Source organism: Hippocampus comes, unplaced genomic scaffold, assembly GCF_001891065.2.
Source record: "Hippocampus comes isolate QL1 unplaced genomic scaffold, H_comes_QL1_v1.1 scaffold315, whole genome shotgun sequence".
NCBI classification, from domain to species: domain Eukaryota; kingdom Metazoa; phylum Chordata; class Actinopteri; order Syngnathiformes; family Syngnathidae; genus Hippocampus; species Hippocampus comes.
The window spans coordinates 2,005,705-2,024,138 of record NW_017805539.1 but is presented as its reverse complement, the minus strand read 5'-3'; the positions used below and the strand labels follow the sequence as shown (position 1 = coordinate 2,024,138).

Sequence of the window (18,434 nt, the reverse complement as noted above, 5' to 3'; positions counted from 1 at the left end):
GCCACCGATTTAGTTTTCTCCTCGCTCCGGACTCGGGGGGCCGGTGCGCGCCACCGCCTCCGCCGCCATCCTCCTCCGCCCTCGGTTTTTACTCGGCCCGTGGTGTTCATCAAATAGTTCGCTGAATTTTTTCGATACATCAATGGATGCTATTTTCTTAACATTACGGTGCGAGCACGCGACTGTAACACAGAAAACGCGGTTTAAACTGTCGTCGGAGATCGCGGCCGCCGCCATGTTTCAATGTTGTTGACAGACGACAGGGCAAACGACGCTCGCGCTCAACATGAATATCGCGAGAGTTTGCACCGATGTAAACCCTCGACACAAAAATGTCGAGGGTTGTTTGAAAAAAATGCCGACCGTAAAGTTTTTTTTCGACGTAGAAATTCTCGGTCGGTCGGGTTACCGGAAGCACACTACTTTTTTTTCTACGCCTCATTCAAAATTGTGATCAGCGTGAATTTCGACTGACGTGAATGTCGTTCCCCAAGCTGTTGAAATCCCAGCATATCAATGCACCCTGAAGACAAGACAAGTCCAAAGAGTTCGACTTTTTGATTCCACATCATTCCTCCCACGAGTCCTCGTGATGATTTTTGCGCATGTGTGTGTGCGTGTTTCACGCTAAGAACGAAGTTGGCAGTCATTTGTTGCTACAGTGTGACATTTACAACAGTCAGCAAGCGAGCGAACGAGAGCAATGCCTCCACGGGCTACCGAAACTGCTTCCAAATGGAGCAAAATAAACTCGGGCTGATGAAAGCCGGTGTCAATTGGAGGGGGGCTCCACGTAATAAAACGTGTCATCTGCTTTTATTTCACAGCCGCCACGCACGCAGAAACAAAAGCGTCTGATACTGCGAAGACGACGCCACGGGGATGAGAGAGAGTGCTAGGACGTTGTTGATGTTGCCGTGACCGCCGTTGCCTCTGGAAAGTGCACAAATCTGGTTTACCCAAAATGCAATTGTGGAACATATGAGGACATATGAGGCTGTGTGTGTGTGTGTGTGTGTGTGTGTGTGTGATTATTGTTGTTACCTGACAAACAACTCTGCGAGTGTGTGCATGTGTGTGTGTGTGTGTGTGTGTGTGTGTGTGTGTGTGTGTGTGGAATGCAACAGCACAACTGAGGCGGATCCTTTGAGAGAAACGCTATTTTATTGATCCAGTCTGGCTTCCGACAAATCTCTGACGATTTACGCCGTTGCTCAAAATTCAATAAAAACTTTCCTGTGATGTCGGCTTTTTGTAACATCGCGTTGGTGCGCCGGCTTGCTTTGTCGCACATTTTGCAAAAGTGAATATAACACCTTGCTCTGGTTCACAGTCGATTTTTTTTTAATCCGAAATACCTCACAATAATACGGATGATTTTTTTTTTTTTTGCGACTAAATCCGTCAAATATGTTTCTGCATAACCTTAACCTCTGCCAAACAAAATCATGCGTTATTTCTTTATATCTTTTATGTCTGAGTGACAAAGAACTTAACAGTAGCATTTCTGAACTCAAAAATAGCCAATGTGATAACATGAAAGGAAGAAAAAGAAAAGATTTCTTTGTTTTTCGAGATGAAGTACAGCACGCGCAAAAAAAAACAATTTGTCCACCTTCCCCCCGCCTTGACTCCCTGCCGCTCCCCCCTCGCCTTTGCATCGGTGGCTCTCAGGTGCAACTCGCCGCTGCGGGAGAGGTCAGCGGGAAAGCGTCGCGCCAGAGTGTCTTTCCGGAGGGATTCGCGGCGGGACGGCGGGGGAGCTGCGACTTATCCCCGCGGCTCACCGGCTAGAGAGCTGGAATTGAATCCCTCTCACTGAAGGCCAGCGTGACATTGAGTTGGGAATTCATTGCTTTTTTCCGCCTCCTTTCTAGTCTTGCGGCACGCTTGCGCTCAAAACGCGACTCGAATTAGCTACTTGGAAGCGATAAGGTGACAATTAATGACGCCATTATTGATGATTATGTTGATGGCGGCGTTCAACGTGACGTTGTGTTCAATGTGCTCGAGTTATTGCGCAAATTCACACTGAAGCATTTAATACCAATAGGAAGTGCAGATATTCAACTGCGCGAGAGTAGAACAAGTTCTATTCTTATCACTTATGTAGCATATTTAAAAAAAATATTGAATTATGATGCACCTCTAATTTACAATATTCAATATTAATAGACAGAGCAGCCCGGTGGGCAAGTGGTTAGCGCGTTGACCTCACAGTGCAGAGGTTGTGGGTTCGATCCCAGCTCTTGCATGTTCTGCCTGTGCCTGCGTGGGTTTTCTCCGGGTACTCCGGTTTCCTCCCACATTCCAAAAACATGCATGGCAGGCTGATTGAACACTCCAAATTTTCCCTAAATTGCTGGGATAGGCTCCAGGTGAGCCGTGATTGGTCGTTACCTGAGCAACTGTGATGTCATTTTTATTGTGATTGACAGAATGTCAACAGTGGTTTCATATTTATTACACCTGTCACATATCATAGAAGTGTATAGAATCTATACACTTCGAAGTGTGCGAACAATGACGAATAGTCTCCAAGTAAATGCAGCCACCATCAGCTCACGGCATCTGCTTGCGTTTACCTGGCACGCCTCTTTGCCGCTTCTTTTCAGCCAGCGTCGAAGCAAAGCTTCATTGGGCGTGATTGGCCTCTGGCTGGGATCAATACGTGTCTATTGACTGTGGCGAAATGCAATCAGTCTGGACTAGCAGCAGAGGAGCAAGGCGTCCAACTTTAACAAAAAAAAAAAAAAAAAGAAGAAGAAAAGGTCTCCACCCAGAGGAACAAACAAGGAAGTGAACTCAGCCTTCACCTCACTTCCTGCCAAGTGGCCGCTGCCATGCTGTTGGAGTGTTTTTCTTTATTTTCCCGCCACTCGGTAAGCAGACGCAAAACAGTGGAAACAATATGGTGGGTTGGTCTTCACTCGCCAGAAACATGCACACTCGGCGTTTCCCGCTTGCCCCCCCCCCTCCCGACGTCCTTACAGAATCCGTGCACCCATTATATTATCAAAGTCAAAACAAAGCCTGTTTACATTCAATAAATGCATACGTTTGACTGTTTCCCGCATTACTTACAATTTTCCACATTTTTACCATTCAAATAAATGACCGAGACCATTTATCTCAAACAACAAAATAAATTAAAGCTGCATGCAGCGATGAAACGGGCTCATGCCCTCTTTTTTTTTTTCTTTTTAAACAGTGAAGCCTCCAAATGATCAAACCGGGCCCCAAACCCAAATGGCCACCTTCCTGCTCAATTTCGGCAAAGGTACAAAGGGACTTTTGTGTGCACCCTGTTCCGACATATCACCTCAATTTGGTGTCGATCTGTGAAACAGGTGTCAGGGGATAATTTTCTTTTCAAAGAATCCTTGTATTGATTAGAATGTAACATTTGCCAATGACATGCTTCATCATTTCAAACAGGTGTGTCTACGCCCCACCCACCCGCCCCCCAAAAAAATCACCACAACCATGTCAGCAATTAGGCTTACAAGTGATCAATATTTGCATTGAGCTCACACTTGCATTCGGATATCAATTCTTACATGAGCTACAACAACAACGGTTTCTATTCCACTATTTTCATGAACCTCAAGAGATTCTGTAATTACCAACAATGTTGTGCTCCTCGAAAATAATCAATTCATACATCAATGATTAAAAAAATAAATTAAAAAATTCTTTCCCTTGCCAGTAAAGGATGAGTAACCATAGCTCGGACGTGTTGTCACTGGTAGGGGAAAGTGTTTAGAGAGCAGCGGCGTAAAACTAATTAAAAGACATGGAGTCCAATTTGTTTTATCGGCCAAAAAGCCACAAGTAGATGAAATTAAGCGCTAAATGCTTGTGACATTGATGGCGGCCTCGCTAAGGAACCTCATCGCGCCGCAGAAAGAGCGCGACAGGAAAGTACCGATCATCAGGAATCAAAAAAAAATAAAAAGTTGTTGATTGTGTTAATACTTTTAAAATCAGAAATTGTCTAAAAAAAATCAAGGATTTTTTTGGGGGAGGCCTGCGTATGATGTATATGACCTCAAATGGCTGAAGTGCTGAAATTTGGATCGGATCATTGATTTTAGAGCATAAGGAGCTAGTCAGTGGTATCGATCAATGTCATTATCGATCTGCACATCGCGAGTGGTCGTGGTCAAGACTTACTGTGGTGGCTAACAAGCTAACGCAGCTCTACTAGCGCTCTTACCAGACTTCCAAGTCACGTAAACCGAAGTGCCCTGTTTTTCAGTTTTGTATTTTTCATCTGATACGTGAAAGATCAATTCATTTAGATGTTTGTTTTTTTCTTGGTGGGGGGGCTCCATTTTAAAACAAATACAAGAATAAGTCACTTTCACTTTTCGATTGCTAATAACTAGCTATTAGCAAGATACTTTATTCAACCACGAGGGAAATAATTCACTGTTCCGTTTCCAAAAATCAAACATCTTGTCCTTGCAAGCGTGCAAATTCAATTTTCGAAGCCTTACCGTCCTTGCCGATGAGGAAGTCCAGGTAACGGTAGGTGTAAGCAACGCCCACTTTGGTCTCCACCTGAGGTCTCTTCAGCGTGGAGTAAATCTTACCCGGTGACTTCTCCTCCGCGGTAGGCTTCATCTTACGCAGTCCGCAGCCCATGACGTCACTTCGAGTAGCGCCAAAACTGAAGGAGAGACAAACACATTTTCACTTTTCACTTCACCAAAACATACCGTATGTAAATTTTTGGGCGTGTTTTTTGGGATGTCCTCATTTGATGCAACAATGACGCAAAGGGTATTCGCTTCGTTCATAACGTCACACTTCACGATCATGTCAAAAATCAATTGGTAGAAAATCACATCAAGACATGGATAAAAGAAAAGTCCTTAAAATGGACTTTTCACATCTGTCTTTTTTTTTTTTTTGGTCAGTTTGTTTCCGTTTCAGAGCTTCCCCCCTTTGTTGTTTTCCGAAGCCAACCTCTTGACAGACTAAACGGTTGTTCGGCTTTCGGGGGGTGCAAGTCGGAGGGGGAAAAAAAAAAAATCCAGAAACATCCTACTAAATGATGAGCCGGCAGATTAGTGAGCTTTCCTTTAAAAACAACAATACGCATTCTTTCGATTTTGCGTGGTGCATTCTTACAAATGTTTTGCCTGTTTAATTACTTTGTTTTTATGATATGAATAAAAATGTGATTGGACTGGAATGCAACATTTTAACAATAGAACAATGCGCCAGCTTTGTCATACTTTTCCCTTTGATTGTGTAAGTATTGTTAAACTTTGGAAGCGAGCAAGCTCATTAATTTTAATATCAGGTTCAAAGACGTGGAGGCAAACCTATGAATAGAGAAAGCACATTAAAACAACATTAACACAGCGCCGTTACGACGGCACCCCGACGAGCTTTTGTCAAATTCTGCAACATAATCAGTGTGACTGCTATTGGGGCGGTAAGACTGAACAGTATCCAAACGATAGACACGCATAAAGCATTAGAAACGTGTCGGAAATGTAGCAATCGCAACATGAGTTTGAAAGGCAGGAGGGGGAAAAAAAAAAGAAAAAAAAAAAAAAGAAAGAAGTACAAGCTGGATAAGCCTCTTCAAATAAATAAATAAAGGGGAATAAATACGGTTGATTTCTCACGCCTTGGCGCTTCCTTGTTCCCATCAGAGAACCAAATGAAATGCAAACTAGCATGAAGGAGAAGGAGGCGAAGTCACAGCATATCCCAAACACCAAATTGCTGCTTCGTCTAAGGAATAAACGGACAAATATACAGTGAATAATAACAATAATAATATGGATGTATGGGGGCGACCTGGTGGTCCAGTGGTTAGCGCGTCGACCTCACAGTGCAGAGGTCGTGGGTTCGATCCTGGCTCCGGCCTTCCTGTGTGGAGTTTGCATGTTCTCCCCGGGCCTGTATGTTCTCTTCTTCTTGCTGTTAATTATGCTGCATGTGCTCCAGTAGACCTCAGTGCTGCTCGGTACATTCTGCTGCAACCTACTAGTACCATGAAGGCAAGCAACTTTAAATTCAGACTTTCCTGTATACTGACAAACCCGTCAAAAAGAATCCCCTCAAAATCTGGAATGTCGATTGGATTCACTCTACAGGATTTGGTTTTCTCAGCCCTTCCGAGGGAACAAACAACGATTATGTTTGTTCTCAATAACATAGAGGGGATGGATGGATGATTGCATGAATACATAAATAAATGCTAAACGGATGACAGCAGATGCTAGGCCTCGTCTTTTCTCTCCCAAATCAAGTATGGGTCTATTTAGGGAATGTCACATGTTTTTTCCACGACACAATGAAAAGAGCAACCTACTAGTACCATGAAGGCAAGCAACTTTAAATTCAGCCTTTCCTGTATACTGTCAACAAAAAGAATCACCTCAAAATCTGGAATGTCGATTGGATTCACTCTACAGGATTTGGTTTTCTCAGCCCTTCCGAGGGAACAAACAACGATTATGTTTGTTCTCAATAACATAGAGGGGATGGATGGATGATTGCATGAATACATAAATAAATGCTAAACGGATGACAGCAGATGCTAGGCCTCGTCTTTTCTCTCCCAAATCAAGTATGGGTCTATTTAGGGAATGTCACATGTTTTTTCCACGACACAATGAAAAGACAAGACAGGAAGTGCGGGGGACTTGGAGATTGTGAGCTCGGGTTTTTGGACTGCAGGAAGTGTGCACAGTTGGTGGGCGCTAGCGGGACAAAAAGAGGAAATGAGCAGACGGCGGCTTCGCTAATGAGGTGAGCTGCAAGAATTTTGTTCTCAATAACATAGAGGGGATGGATGGATGATTGCATGAATACATAAATAAATGCTAAACGGATGACAGCAGATGCTAGGCCTTGTCTTTTCTCTTCCAAATCAAGTATGGGTCTATTTAGGGAACGTCACATGGTTTTTCCACGACACAATGAAAAGACAAGACAGGAAGTGCGGGGGACTTGGAGATTGTGAGCTCGGGGGTTTGGACTGCAGGAAGTGTGCACAGTCGGTGGCCGCTAGCGGGACAAAAAGAGGAAATGAGCAGACGACGGCTTCGCTAATGAGGTGAGCTGCAAGAACGGGGAAAGGTGAAACTCAATCAAGGGAGAAAACGGAGAACGCGGGACGCAGGAGTGTGAAATGAAGACGCGGCGGAACGGCAAACAAAAGCAGTCAAGGGAGAAGATGCCGCCAATTGATTCACGAACGTCAGCGCACATCAGAGTCGCGCGGGTAAACAGGAAGTCTTGTGGCTATCGAAACGCATGACGAGATGAGCCGCGCTCGCGACTCATCTCGCAACGACCTGCAAAAAGCTACAGCATGTCATCGCAGCGTTGAGTTAGTCCGTGCAAAACCAATTTCGGTTTTAGCGGTGTACTCATACGTGCTGAACAATGAATCGAATTCAAATTGACATCTCAGTGTAGTAGAAAGCAATTTTAAAATGGCAAAGGCTGCAATTAGGTCAGTCGATAGGCTTTAATTTATACATCCCCTTGACGTCCATATGCATCAAACCCCTTCCGCTCCTCACGCAGCCAAAAATGGGGATTGTCGTCCTCCGCTGCCGTTTGATGCATTACCAGTAGATCTCTATGAACCTTTTGCAAGCATTCGTTTCGTTGGTTTCTGGTTTGGAGGGGAAACAAAGTCCTTGTTTGGACTGCTAAACTCGACTCGTGCTATGCCGCCATTTTTGGACCCTGAACTGATAAAAATAAATATAAGTATGTACTGTCTTCTTGTGTACTTAACCCAGCCGCTGGGGGGCAGTGCCCTCACCTGGGGGTGCACTGTTCCCCAGTGCCGGTCCCAAGCCCGGAGAAATGGGGAGGGTTGCGTCAGGAATGGCGTCCGGCGTAAAACTTTTGCCAAGACGACCATGCGAGTTGGTAGGACGGTTTACAGGGGCGGATGGAAATTACTGACTCGCTGTGGCGACCCCTGAATAGGGACGTGCCGAAAGGAGAAGAAGAAGACTGTCTTCTTGTGTACTTGTATTGAGGTAGTAGGAGGTAGAGTACTTTTGACAAATATTTTTGAAGAGAGTGGACACATTTGGCCAGGAGGTCTTTATCCCGGCCGCAAATAAATATGAAGCTGTATCGAGACGGCTTTCTTTCAACACTCACATGCATTTTCTTTCGATACTGCCACTGTTGTTAATATCTGGAATATTTACAAGAATAACATGTTGAGTTTGCCACGGTGCCAGAATGGTAAGCACGTCCGCCCCACAGTGCAGAGGTGCAGGGTTCCATTCCGGCTCCGGCCTTCCTGTGTGGAGTTTGTATGTCTTCCCCCGTGCCTGCGCGGGTTTTCTCCGGGTGCTCCGGTTTCGTCCCACATTCCAAGACACACACGGTAGGTTGATTGAATGCTCTAAATTGTCGCAAGGTGTGATTGAGAGCGCGAACGGTTGTTCGTCTCCGTGTGGCAACCGGTTCAGGGTGTCCCCCGCCTACTGCCCGAAGATAGCTGGGATAGGCCCCACCCCCCGCGACTCTTGTGAGGACAAACTGATCAGATCATGGATGGATGGATGTTTACGCCACACTTGCAGAATTTTATGAAGTTGTCATACTGAACACTTCAAAGACTAATCTATAAAACCAAACCATTTGAATACAATAAATCTGATATTGTTTTTTGTACTACAGATTAATTTATCGGTTCTGTTTGTGAAAAGAAAATAGTCGGGTAGAGAACCTTGAGGAAAGAATCGCATATTAAATCACAATCGCAACATTGGTGGGGAGGGCAGTGGGGGCACATTTGCGATTAGCAATTTTCAAAATATTTCAAACCTCACCCCATTGAGGCTATTCATGAAGGGTCATACGGAAAAGTGGAAGATGAAGATGAAGCACCTCGTAAATATCGATGGCTGACATACACCACCAAATTCAGGAGGCGAGCAAGCGGCACAATGCGGACCCCGGCCAGAACCCGTCGCCACCACTGTGCCATCTCAAGGCCCAGACTCACACACACACACACACACACACACACACACACACACACACACATACATACATACACATATATATATATATATATATATATATAAACCAACAGATGAAGGCAGCTATCGCCATGGGAACGAGCCCCTCGCCGACTGTCGGCTTCTCAGAAGAATAATAGGCAGCAATCTCTCTCAGCCTCTCTCTCGCTTTTTTCATTGTCACTTTCTCTCTTTCGTCCTCTCTTCAGGACCACCACCTTTTCCTCTTCCTCTCTGCTTCCCAGCTCCTCTTTCAAGCCTCGGGCAGTCATGAGTTTGATTTTCACCGCATAATCTGTCCACGCCGGGATTTGTCAAGGCAAAAAAAAAAAAAGAAAAACCATTTCAGCCATACGGTTGCAAACAGCCTGCAGTACGTCGGCTGTCTGAAAGCTCGCAAACACGAAGGGATTCAAAGTTGTGTTTGGAGAGGAAGTTGTAAGAAAAAAAAATGAGGCATGGTAATCAATGTCTAGATCAAAGGTGTCAAAGTCAACGCTTGGGGGCCAGATCTGGGCCGCCACATCATTTTACGTGGCCCGGGAAAGCAAATCAACTTCCTTGATGCTTGCTAAAATCTCTACCAAAATTTTAAATTCTTATATGTAATAAATAAGAGACATGTTGTTAGCATTTTCTTGTGACCAAACCCCTCATTACAGTAACTTAAACAATAGTTGGATAAACCGTTATTATTGACTTTTTTATATGGTTTCACTCATATTGGCCCCCAAGGGAAACGGTCACTAAAATGTGGCCCTGAACAAAAATGAGTTTGACACTCCTGGTCTAGATGAAAACCGAACAAATTTCAGAATTTCAGATACAATTGCGGTATTTTCGTGAACCGTGGAAAAAGAGTGAAACACTTGGATGGGGGGTCTTTTCCTGATCTATGGCGTCTCCTTGGCTCGATGGTGTATTGTATTAGATGCAATTACAGTGGTGCCTTGAGATACAAGTTTAATTCCTTCCAAGACCACGCTTGTGACTGAAGACACTCAAGTCCACGTGCAAAATTAATACAATACTACACCGAAAAGAATTTCATTTTCTCAAAATCCGACAGTGCGCCTTATAATCCGATGCGCCTTATATATGGATCAATATTCTGATTTCTTGGACGTAGTATTTTGAATGTTCTGTAAAACACTTTGTTACAGCCGCAGCGCTTCATAAAGAAAACCTGTATTGCGTTGTATTGTATTCCCTGCACAAAATAAAATCATCTCGAGCCTTGAATTTTTTTTTTCCAGTCTATGTATAGTGTACTTAAAAAATGAATCTGGATCCAGATGATTTTATTTTGTGAAACCACTTCATGAAATAAAATTGAGTAAATTCAACACAACTTTTATTCCTGAGTATTCCGGAGCTGACATAGTCAGGTCCTTTGGCATTTATCGACATCTGTGCATTACACAATCAATAAGCGCTGTCATTTTCCTACGCAGCCATTACGAGACAAGTCAGCGATCCTTGCATGACTATAACGACTGCGCCATAATGGGTACGGTTATCCGACAGTGATGATACATTTCAAAGACGGATGTATGATGTCTTCGCAAGGAGGGGAGGGGAAAATAATAAAAAATGAGGCCTCACAGAAGAGGGTTTTTTTGGGGGGTTTTTTGTTTGAAGGAGTAAAAAGACCGCAACGGAGATGACACTGTTCGAGATGAAAACGGGGGCACTCATCAAGAGACAGGTCGCTCGGCGTGTTGTCTGACTGGTCACGTGGTGCAAAACAAAACAGACGATTTCACACCGGCGGAACGGAGGATTCACACTGTTTGAATCCTCAGGGGGTTAAATAAACATGCGTCAACAATAAACATGTAGGCTTTCAAATTAGGGTTCGAGGCCAGGGCGAAGGGTTTGAAGGCATTATAGGGTTTCAAACAAACTTTACAGCTTCAAATGACGGTTTCAAACAAGAGTTAGGGTTTCAAATTAGGGTTTGGAGTCAAGGTTAGAATTTCAAACAAGGCTTTGGGTGATGAAATATTCTTTCAAACTAAAGCGCGTTTTAAATTTAGGGTTTGAATACATTGTTTGAATTTTAAACAAGGGTTAGCGCTGAGGAGTGACACGGTGTAACGACTGGTTAGCACATCTGTCTCACAGTGGAATCATTGTGGGTTTAATTTCCGCCGCGGGCCTTTGTTAAAACAAGGCTGCTATCGACCTGCTAGCATTATTGTACCATTACTCGCCCATACCTCGTTTTAAGTCCTTAACCTGAAGCATGGACTTTTTTTTCCCCCCGCAATAAATTAGCCCATAGCTCAATCTAGACTTCAGTAGAAAAATAGTCCCTGCTGTCGGAATACGACGTTCCTCCAAAAGTTACCACTTTTGTCTTTGAAAAGCTCCTCAACTTCTCCTCGTTTGTCTTGTAGTGAGGAGAAAACATTTGAGTCAGCAGTCAATTTACCTTAATGACATTCAACAGCCCACACGGGAGGCACAAGCGCACAAACGTCAAGTCATTAAAGCAGACAATGACACGCGGCAGTAAACAGCCAATCAAACCAATTGTCCACGTTGGGAAAGTACGCACCAACGTCCACTCGTACCCGCGTCACTGTCCGTGTTTGTGACATCTTCAAAGGAGGAGGTGTGCCTCCCCGGGGGGGGGCGCTACTGAGCTGGAAGTGTAAATGTGCTTCGTGAGCAACTTAGCCGCGCATATGTTGTAATTGTGAACATTGGACGGTTGCTGTTGGAATTTTTGTGAGAGGATGTTGGACCTGACAGAGAGAGAAAATGAGACTCGCCAACGCTCTCTTTAAGAAAAAAAAAAAGAAAAATCATTTGAAACCTAACCCAGGATTTAGGATTAAACAAACATTAGTTGAAACTCCAACGTTGCCTTCAAACCCAAATAAGAAGCCCTCACTTTTCTTGAAACCTTAAAAAGAACATCTTCTGTTGTCCACCATTAAACATTCTTCACTGTCATACAAGTGGAACCAAAATAAATACGTTACACCTTCCGTGATCTGAACAGGTGCTGCTAAGACGGCACCTTTAAGATGGACTACCATTGAAAATCCTGAAAAGAAGCAAAATGCACTTCCAGACCCAAGCACTCGACGGTGGCCGAAGTGAGGTTTCACGCGATGTCACGCCTGACCGGGGGGACCGCAAACATCTGGAGCACAGAGCGCCGAAGAAGGAAAAAGGAAAACAAAACTTGACGCATTTCGCAAGCATGAGCGCGGCCATTCGTTCAACGTTGACCTCTTTCCTGTGGCTCGGTGGCATGGCTGCAGTGTGACGCAACGCCAATCACTTCCACATTTACAACCGCGTGTGATTGTGTGTGTCCATGCTTGCTGTGTGTGTGCGTGCGCGTGTGTGTGTGTGTGTGTGTGTACCAACAGTGCAAAGTTAACTCCGCAGGCCACCAGCTGGAACTAATTATCTGCACTCTCACTCTCACACAAACATTCGCACACGCACACCCGAGCACAGACGCAAACACACTCGTGCCTTTTCGTCTCTCATATCCCCCTTTGCTTCCTTCTCGGTGACATCCCTCCGCTTATTTTTCCCATTTAAGCCGCCACGGTAACCCACGTTGCAATATTGTGGCCATATTTGGAGTTGAATGTCGGGAGAATACTGCGATTAGGGCGTATCGTGAACGCGCACCTATTCACCTATTCGCGAGTTTGTCTATTTTTGTTTGTATTTCTATTAACGCAGTCATGAAGGCAAAGACGAAGAAGACTTTCACAACTACTGTCAGTGACCCAGCGAGCTGCAGTAATACGGGTCGTTTTTTTCCGCAGATAAAGGATATATACCAGTGAGTGCTGTTATATCGTCTGTTTTGTGGCAGCATTAAGCGAGCGGAAGGCAAAGTTCTGCGGTTCTTTGAAATGCACAATGTGTAAGTCTTTTTGTTTTATGTTGACTTTGACAGTAAACTTCAACTAGAAGTGGAATGAAACAGCTTGAATGAAGTCTTTTTGAGAAGGATTTTTCACTATATTCCAAACGGATGCTTGTTGTAAAGTGAGTTGAGTTCACACCTCATACAGCTCTCATCTCCTTCATTTTTGCTATTTCGTCCAAACAGCTCGTATCGCCCCAAAAAATCATAAGAAATAAAATGAATGCTTTTGTTGGGAATCAGTCACCATCTACAGTAATACAAATTCAATTTAAGGAAATGGTTGACAATTATTGGATTAAAAAGTCAATCAATGTAAAGCACGGACCATAGAGCTAAAATGGAACATAATTTCATTCAATCGCGAGGTTTGTTTTATTTATTTTTACACTTCACGTGCAGAGGACTTGCCTACCCTGACCTCACGTCTCTTGTGAACACAGTTAAATATAGAAAAGTAGGAATTGGCAACACACTCTAGCTTCTTCACACTTCATCCATTTTGTCAAAATCAAATGATCTGAATGCCTTTTTATCTTTAGGAGTAATATTGGACAATTTTTGAAATGATATTGTGTTTGTGGGTCATAGTTTGTACAGCTGGGATAGGCTCCAGCACGCCCGCGACCTTCATGAGGATAGGCATATTAGAAAATGGATAGATGGGTCACAATTTGTGATATATTTAATGTTTAGGACATGAATATAGACAGCTGGGTTGGGCATACGTTTGGGAATGATGTTTGTATGTCTCTGCATTATTGTCATATTTTAGTTTGATGTCATGATGACACAGGCGATAAAACAAACAAACAAAATGAAAACAACATCAAAAGTTTTGTAAATGCACCTTTCTTTCGTTTTGTGTTGCAAAACATATGGCGACACTGACAGTTACCGTCAAGTGATTAACAAACACGGGACAACAAACCAATCTTCGATCGACGACCAATCCCGCGCGTACGTCCTGTAAATGTGCGCGGTCAACGTGCGTGCACGGCTGAGCTCGCGTGAGTGATAATTGGCCCATCCAGGTGCAACCGACAAGAGTTAATGACCGGCACTCCCGGGACAGTCCGGGTAAAGTCACGTGACGTTGGCACGAGCACGCGCGTGCGTCAAACTTGTACGTCCGCGTTACGGCCAACAAACGAAAAGTGTCAACTTTGCAGTCAGAGCGGCAAAACGCACTCAATGCTGCGTTTATTTCATCTTTGAACACACCAAATATCACGTGTGAAGCGGAAACGGATGCCGAGAGGCGCATAAACGAACTTACGTCTCGCTGTGGATCAAAGTAAGACGGCGCGAGCGTCACGAGGAGCGAAGCATCCCACGCGTGGACGAAGGTTAGCCGTGTCAAGGCGGTGTCGGTTCCGAGCTCTCCTCCGTGGCCGAACACAGTCCTCCAGAAGCGGGGCGAAGACACTCCAAGTCCCCGCTTGGTGGGCGCGGATGTTGTGCCAGCTCAGGGAAACCACATCCTGTCACATTATTCACCACCTCCTCCTCCTTATTATTATCCTTCCTTCCTCCGTACGTGTGTCGGCGAGCTCGCCTCTATCTCGGTGTGCGTGCGCGTTCACGTGATCGTCTGAATGAGCGTGTTTTGACCCGGCAGCCTCGAGTCGACGTCTGCCGCGCAGCTTCCACTCCACTGGTTGAAGAATCCGTCTGAAGAGACGCGAGGGGAGAGGGTGGGATGGTTCTTGGGGGTGGGGGGGTTCACTGGGAAATACCAGAGTTGAAGGAAGGAACGGGGGTGCATGGTTTTTTTTCGTGATGGTGCCATGCAGGATTTAGGGCATAAAGGTGAACATTCATGAGATTAAGATAAGATAACCTTTATTTGTCCCACACTGGGGAAATTTGCAACACAGGGGAAATTTGCAGCCAAGTTTACAGTCACGTTTAGTACACCTATTGATTAAAAACAGTCCAATCTTGTAAATTCAAACTAGGGTTTCAAGCCAATCTACGGCCACCTAAAATGGAACACCTTTAAAATCTAAACTATTGACATGTGTGGCAACAATGTTAGTTAGCATAAGGCAAGCAAGCTGTTTGCTCCAAAACAATTTGCTGAGTTGTTTTTCCTCATATCTTTAAGTTTGGGGGACAATACAAGGGACAGCAGTTCTGTTAACTCCTCTTTCTTTGTTGTGAAATGGAGGAAACCTCATTTTCAAGACAGCAAAACTTTCTTTAATCCTTGCTTTAATTCACAGCATCCTTGTTTCCTTCCATCATCTCTCTTCCCTCCCTGTCATCTATCCCTTACCTGCCTGACCCACTTCCTTCTTTCATCTTTTCTTTTAAAAACCTAATTTCCTTCATTCTATAGTCCCTCTTTCTATTTTCGCTTCCCAGTTACTTCCTCCCTTCCGTCCACATGTAAATAAGTCCATGTAAAATGTATCCATACTTTTGGGCCACTCTGTGATGGGTCTAAGATGCAGTAACAATAAAGGGGAAATAAATATGTGATCTTAAAAAAAAAACAAGCAATTCTGCACAAATTAGCCAATTTAAAACAAATTGAATTCATACTCCTCACATGTATAAGGTCTACCTGCATCAGCATTCTACAATATGTCAGCTGTGTTTTGTCGGTTCAGTTTAACAATGCACCGATTCACTTTCTAGAGACCCATGTATGACTGTAAATCTTCAAACACACGATTAATCAAATAGATACGATAGACTGATCGATAAGATTTAATAGATACAATATAAAGTAGGCCTGCAACTGTACATCTTTCAACTGTGGTTTCCACTACAACAGCAACTTCATTAGGTCCACATTATTTCAGAATAAGATAATTCTCACTTTAGGTTGACTTACTCAAGGTGAGAGTAATTTTATTTTTTGAGTTAAATCACTCTCTCCATTTCCTGTGGTGAACAGGAAACAAGTGTCGCTATCACGCTGTATCTTTTTGTAGCTATGCGGCAGCACCCCCTAGTGTACAATGTGAGGAAAAACGGCCTCCTGGAAACCTGTCGTCTTTTCACGGCAAAATCAAATACAAAACTCGATTTTAGTTCTATGTATTCGTCGCCTGGTGGTAGTTTGTTGGCAAAAAATAATATTAACATGCTAATATTACTTTAGATACATAAGTGAGTGGATATGTATTTTTTGTACACTGTACGATTTAGCTATTTAGCGACAATTGAGCAAGTGGTGGTACAGAATTACTGACTCCCAATTCCATAGGCGTCTATGTAAAGTCAAATTTCCTAAGCTGTGAAGTCCGGAAAAGTTAAAACCTAAAGCTGGGTTTACTTTAAACGTAACAATGTTCACAGTCTCAGATTAAACCGTGATAGTCAAAATTAAGTTTTATAATTTTCCTGGAGGGACAGGGCGCTCCTGTCATTTCAAGTGTTCAGTTTCAGGTGGTAATCTCTTAGTCTTTTCATAGTTCTGGTTTTAGGACAATACATTATTAGCTCATAGACAGAACATAAATGACTTGGAGAGTTCTCAATCACTTCACAATGTCATTCGTTTGACAAATCATCCATGAAATAAAACATTGCATCAAGTAGAAATACAAAACAAAGATATTTCTTTTTCTATTATTAAAATTAGATTTAAAAGAATAAATTTTTACCTATGGTTGTCATAGTCCATTGTAACATCTTTTGCTTCTTAAAAGCCAATATGGTCAATCAGGACTGTTTATCGCTCTATTGCGTACACGACCTTGGCAAGACATCATTAATTAGGAATGGATACACCACTTTCAAAACGCAAATATTTGTATTATATGGCCAGTAGCATGACTGAAAAATTGTGGCCACCATTGTTGTCGCCCATCCCTGAAGTACTTACAAATGAATATTTTGTGACCTTCCTAAGGGACTTGGAATTTTGCTTCCAGATAATACAATCAGAAAAGATCCTTTGTACATGGACTCATCTCATAGCTAGAGAGAAGCATGTCAGGATGTATGATATTTGCCTTCCTCCGACAAGCAAAAGGCAAGTGCAATTTCCTTATTTTTTTTCCCCCTCACGCACACATTATTTTCAGCTTGCTCGCTTGGCACATTAGGCTGTCAGCTTCCACGCAACTGCTGATTACTTGAAGCCTGCTGTTACCTCTTGGCTCTTACCTCACGTGCGCTGCTTTCTATGTCTTTAAAAAGCAACTCTGGAAAGGGTTGAAATCACCCTTATCTGAATCTTGCATTGTCTTCTAGTGGTGTGCCATACTGCAAGATTAGATATCGATCCCAAACTAGGTACAGTGTACCCGAGCTATATTGCAGTTCAACATGCTGGGCAGCACTGGTCGGTCCACTCTAAGAGGTACAGTGTGATTAGGAGCAAGAAGAAGAGGTAGAATTAAACTCTTGTCAGAGTTGTTCCCATAGAAGAAAGAGAATTCAGTGTATGCCTGTGAGTGTTGTTGTAAACTCTGTGTGAATTACTATAACGTGAAAGAATAAACAGTCAAGATGTTTATTGTGCCTCAAGAGATTCTAGAGCCGCCCTTTTCACGTTGTCAGCGTGTACAAATTAAAACAGAAAGAGGTTGGCGTAAACTTCTGCTCTGAACATTTCAATAAAGGAGATGAAAGATATGGATTATACCCCCAGATGTGGATTATTCCCACCCGGTCTCGTTTGTTTACATTTTAATGGGGATGGATGAAAGGCAGCCGGGTTGAAAATGATGACATAGCGTTAGGTACTCCTGCAACCTTACCCCTTTATCATCATCACAATGGAACATCCAAATGGAGCTCTCCAAAAAGTGATACAATTTAGCGTTCAAGCAATATGTTAAAAAATGCAAACTATCATAATGTGTGATGACAGAATATTGTGGGGAAACTTTAGATCAGCGAATAACGAAAGCAAGCATGGGCAAAGTACTGTATAACATTTCCATCCAAACCGTTTAACAGAAATATAGTAGCTCTGCACAAGACTCCAAATATATTACAAATGAGTGGAGTAGTGTCACAGAGAAGCCAGCACTGATGACTGCTTGCAATGCCGACATCATTATGTCGTGAAAAGAAACACAAAGGACACAGTGGCTGTAAGTAAGAAATCGGCTCGTTTCCTCCAAACACAGTGTGAAGCAAATGTCTCATCGCATGAGTAAATTTGGCGTTGCTAACGCTTGTTAACCGACAGATGGCGCTGTTGTATAAACCACAGCTGCCCTCCCGCTTTAACTCTGCATGCAGATTTACAGTACGTTTGTTTTGCTGTGTGCGGACCAGTGGTCTATGCATAAATGCATTAAGTCGTGCAGAGTAACATCATGTCGTCTGATTGGATGTTTGCTATGTGAGGATCCTCCACTGTGCTCTGACGTCACAGCCTTGTGATGAGATGATGAGAAAGTTCTTTGGTAGCTGTCATGCTATGACAACATTGCTACATTGCTTTTGAGACCTCAGCAAAACTCTTAATTTGAGTCTTGTCACTCAAATCTTAGCAGTTTTGTGACACTACACACAAAAAAGCCCCCCCCCAA

At 43.4% G+C, this 18,434-nt stretch overlaps 1 protein-coding gene across 1 annotated transcript in view; it reads right to left on the bottom strand.

Annotated features, from left to right (window-relative positions):
* rftn1b (raftlin, lipid raft linker 1b) overlaps positions 1–14,577 on the bottom strand; it is a 74,707-nt gene extending 60,130 nt beyond the window's left edge. The window contains exons 1-2 of the mRNA XM_019878673.1: positions 14,210–14,577; positions 4,503–4,675 (exon numbers count right to left, since the gene is read on the bottom strand). Of these exons, the coding sequence (XP_019734232.1) occupies positions 4,503–4,650 (148 nt within the window). The 5' untranslated portion in view covers positions 4,651–4,675; positions 14,210–14,577. The remainder of the gene's footprint in view (positions 1–4,502; positions 4,676–14,209) is intronic.
* Positions 14,578–18,434: the final 3,857 nt, after the last annotated feature.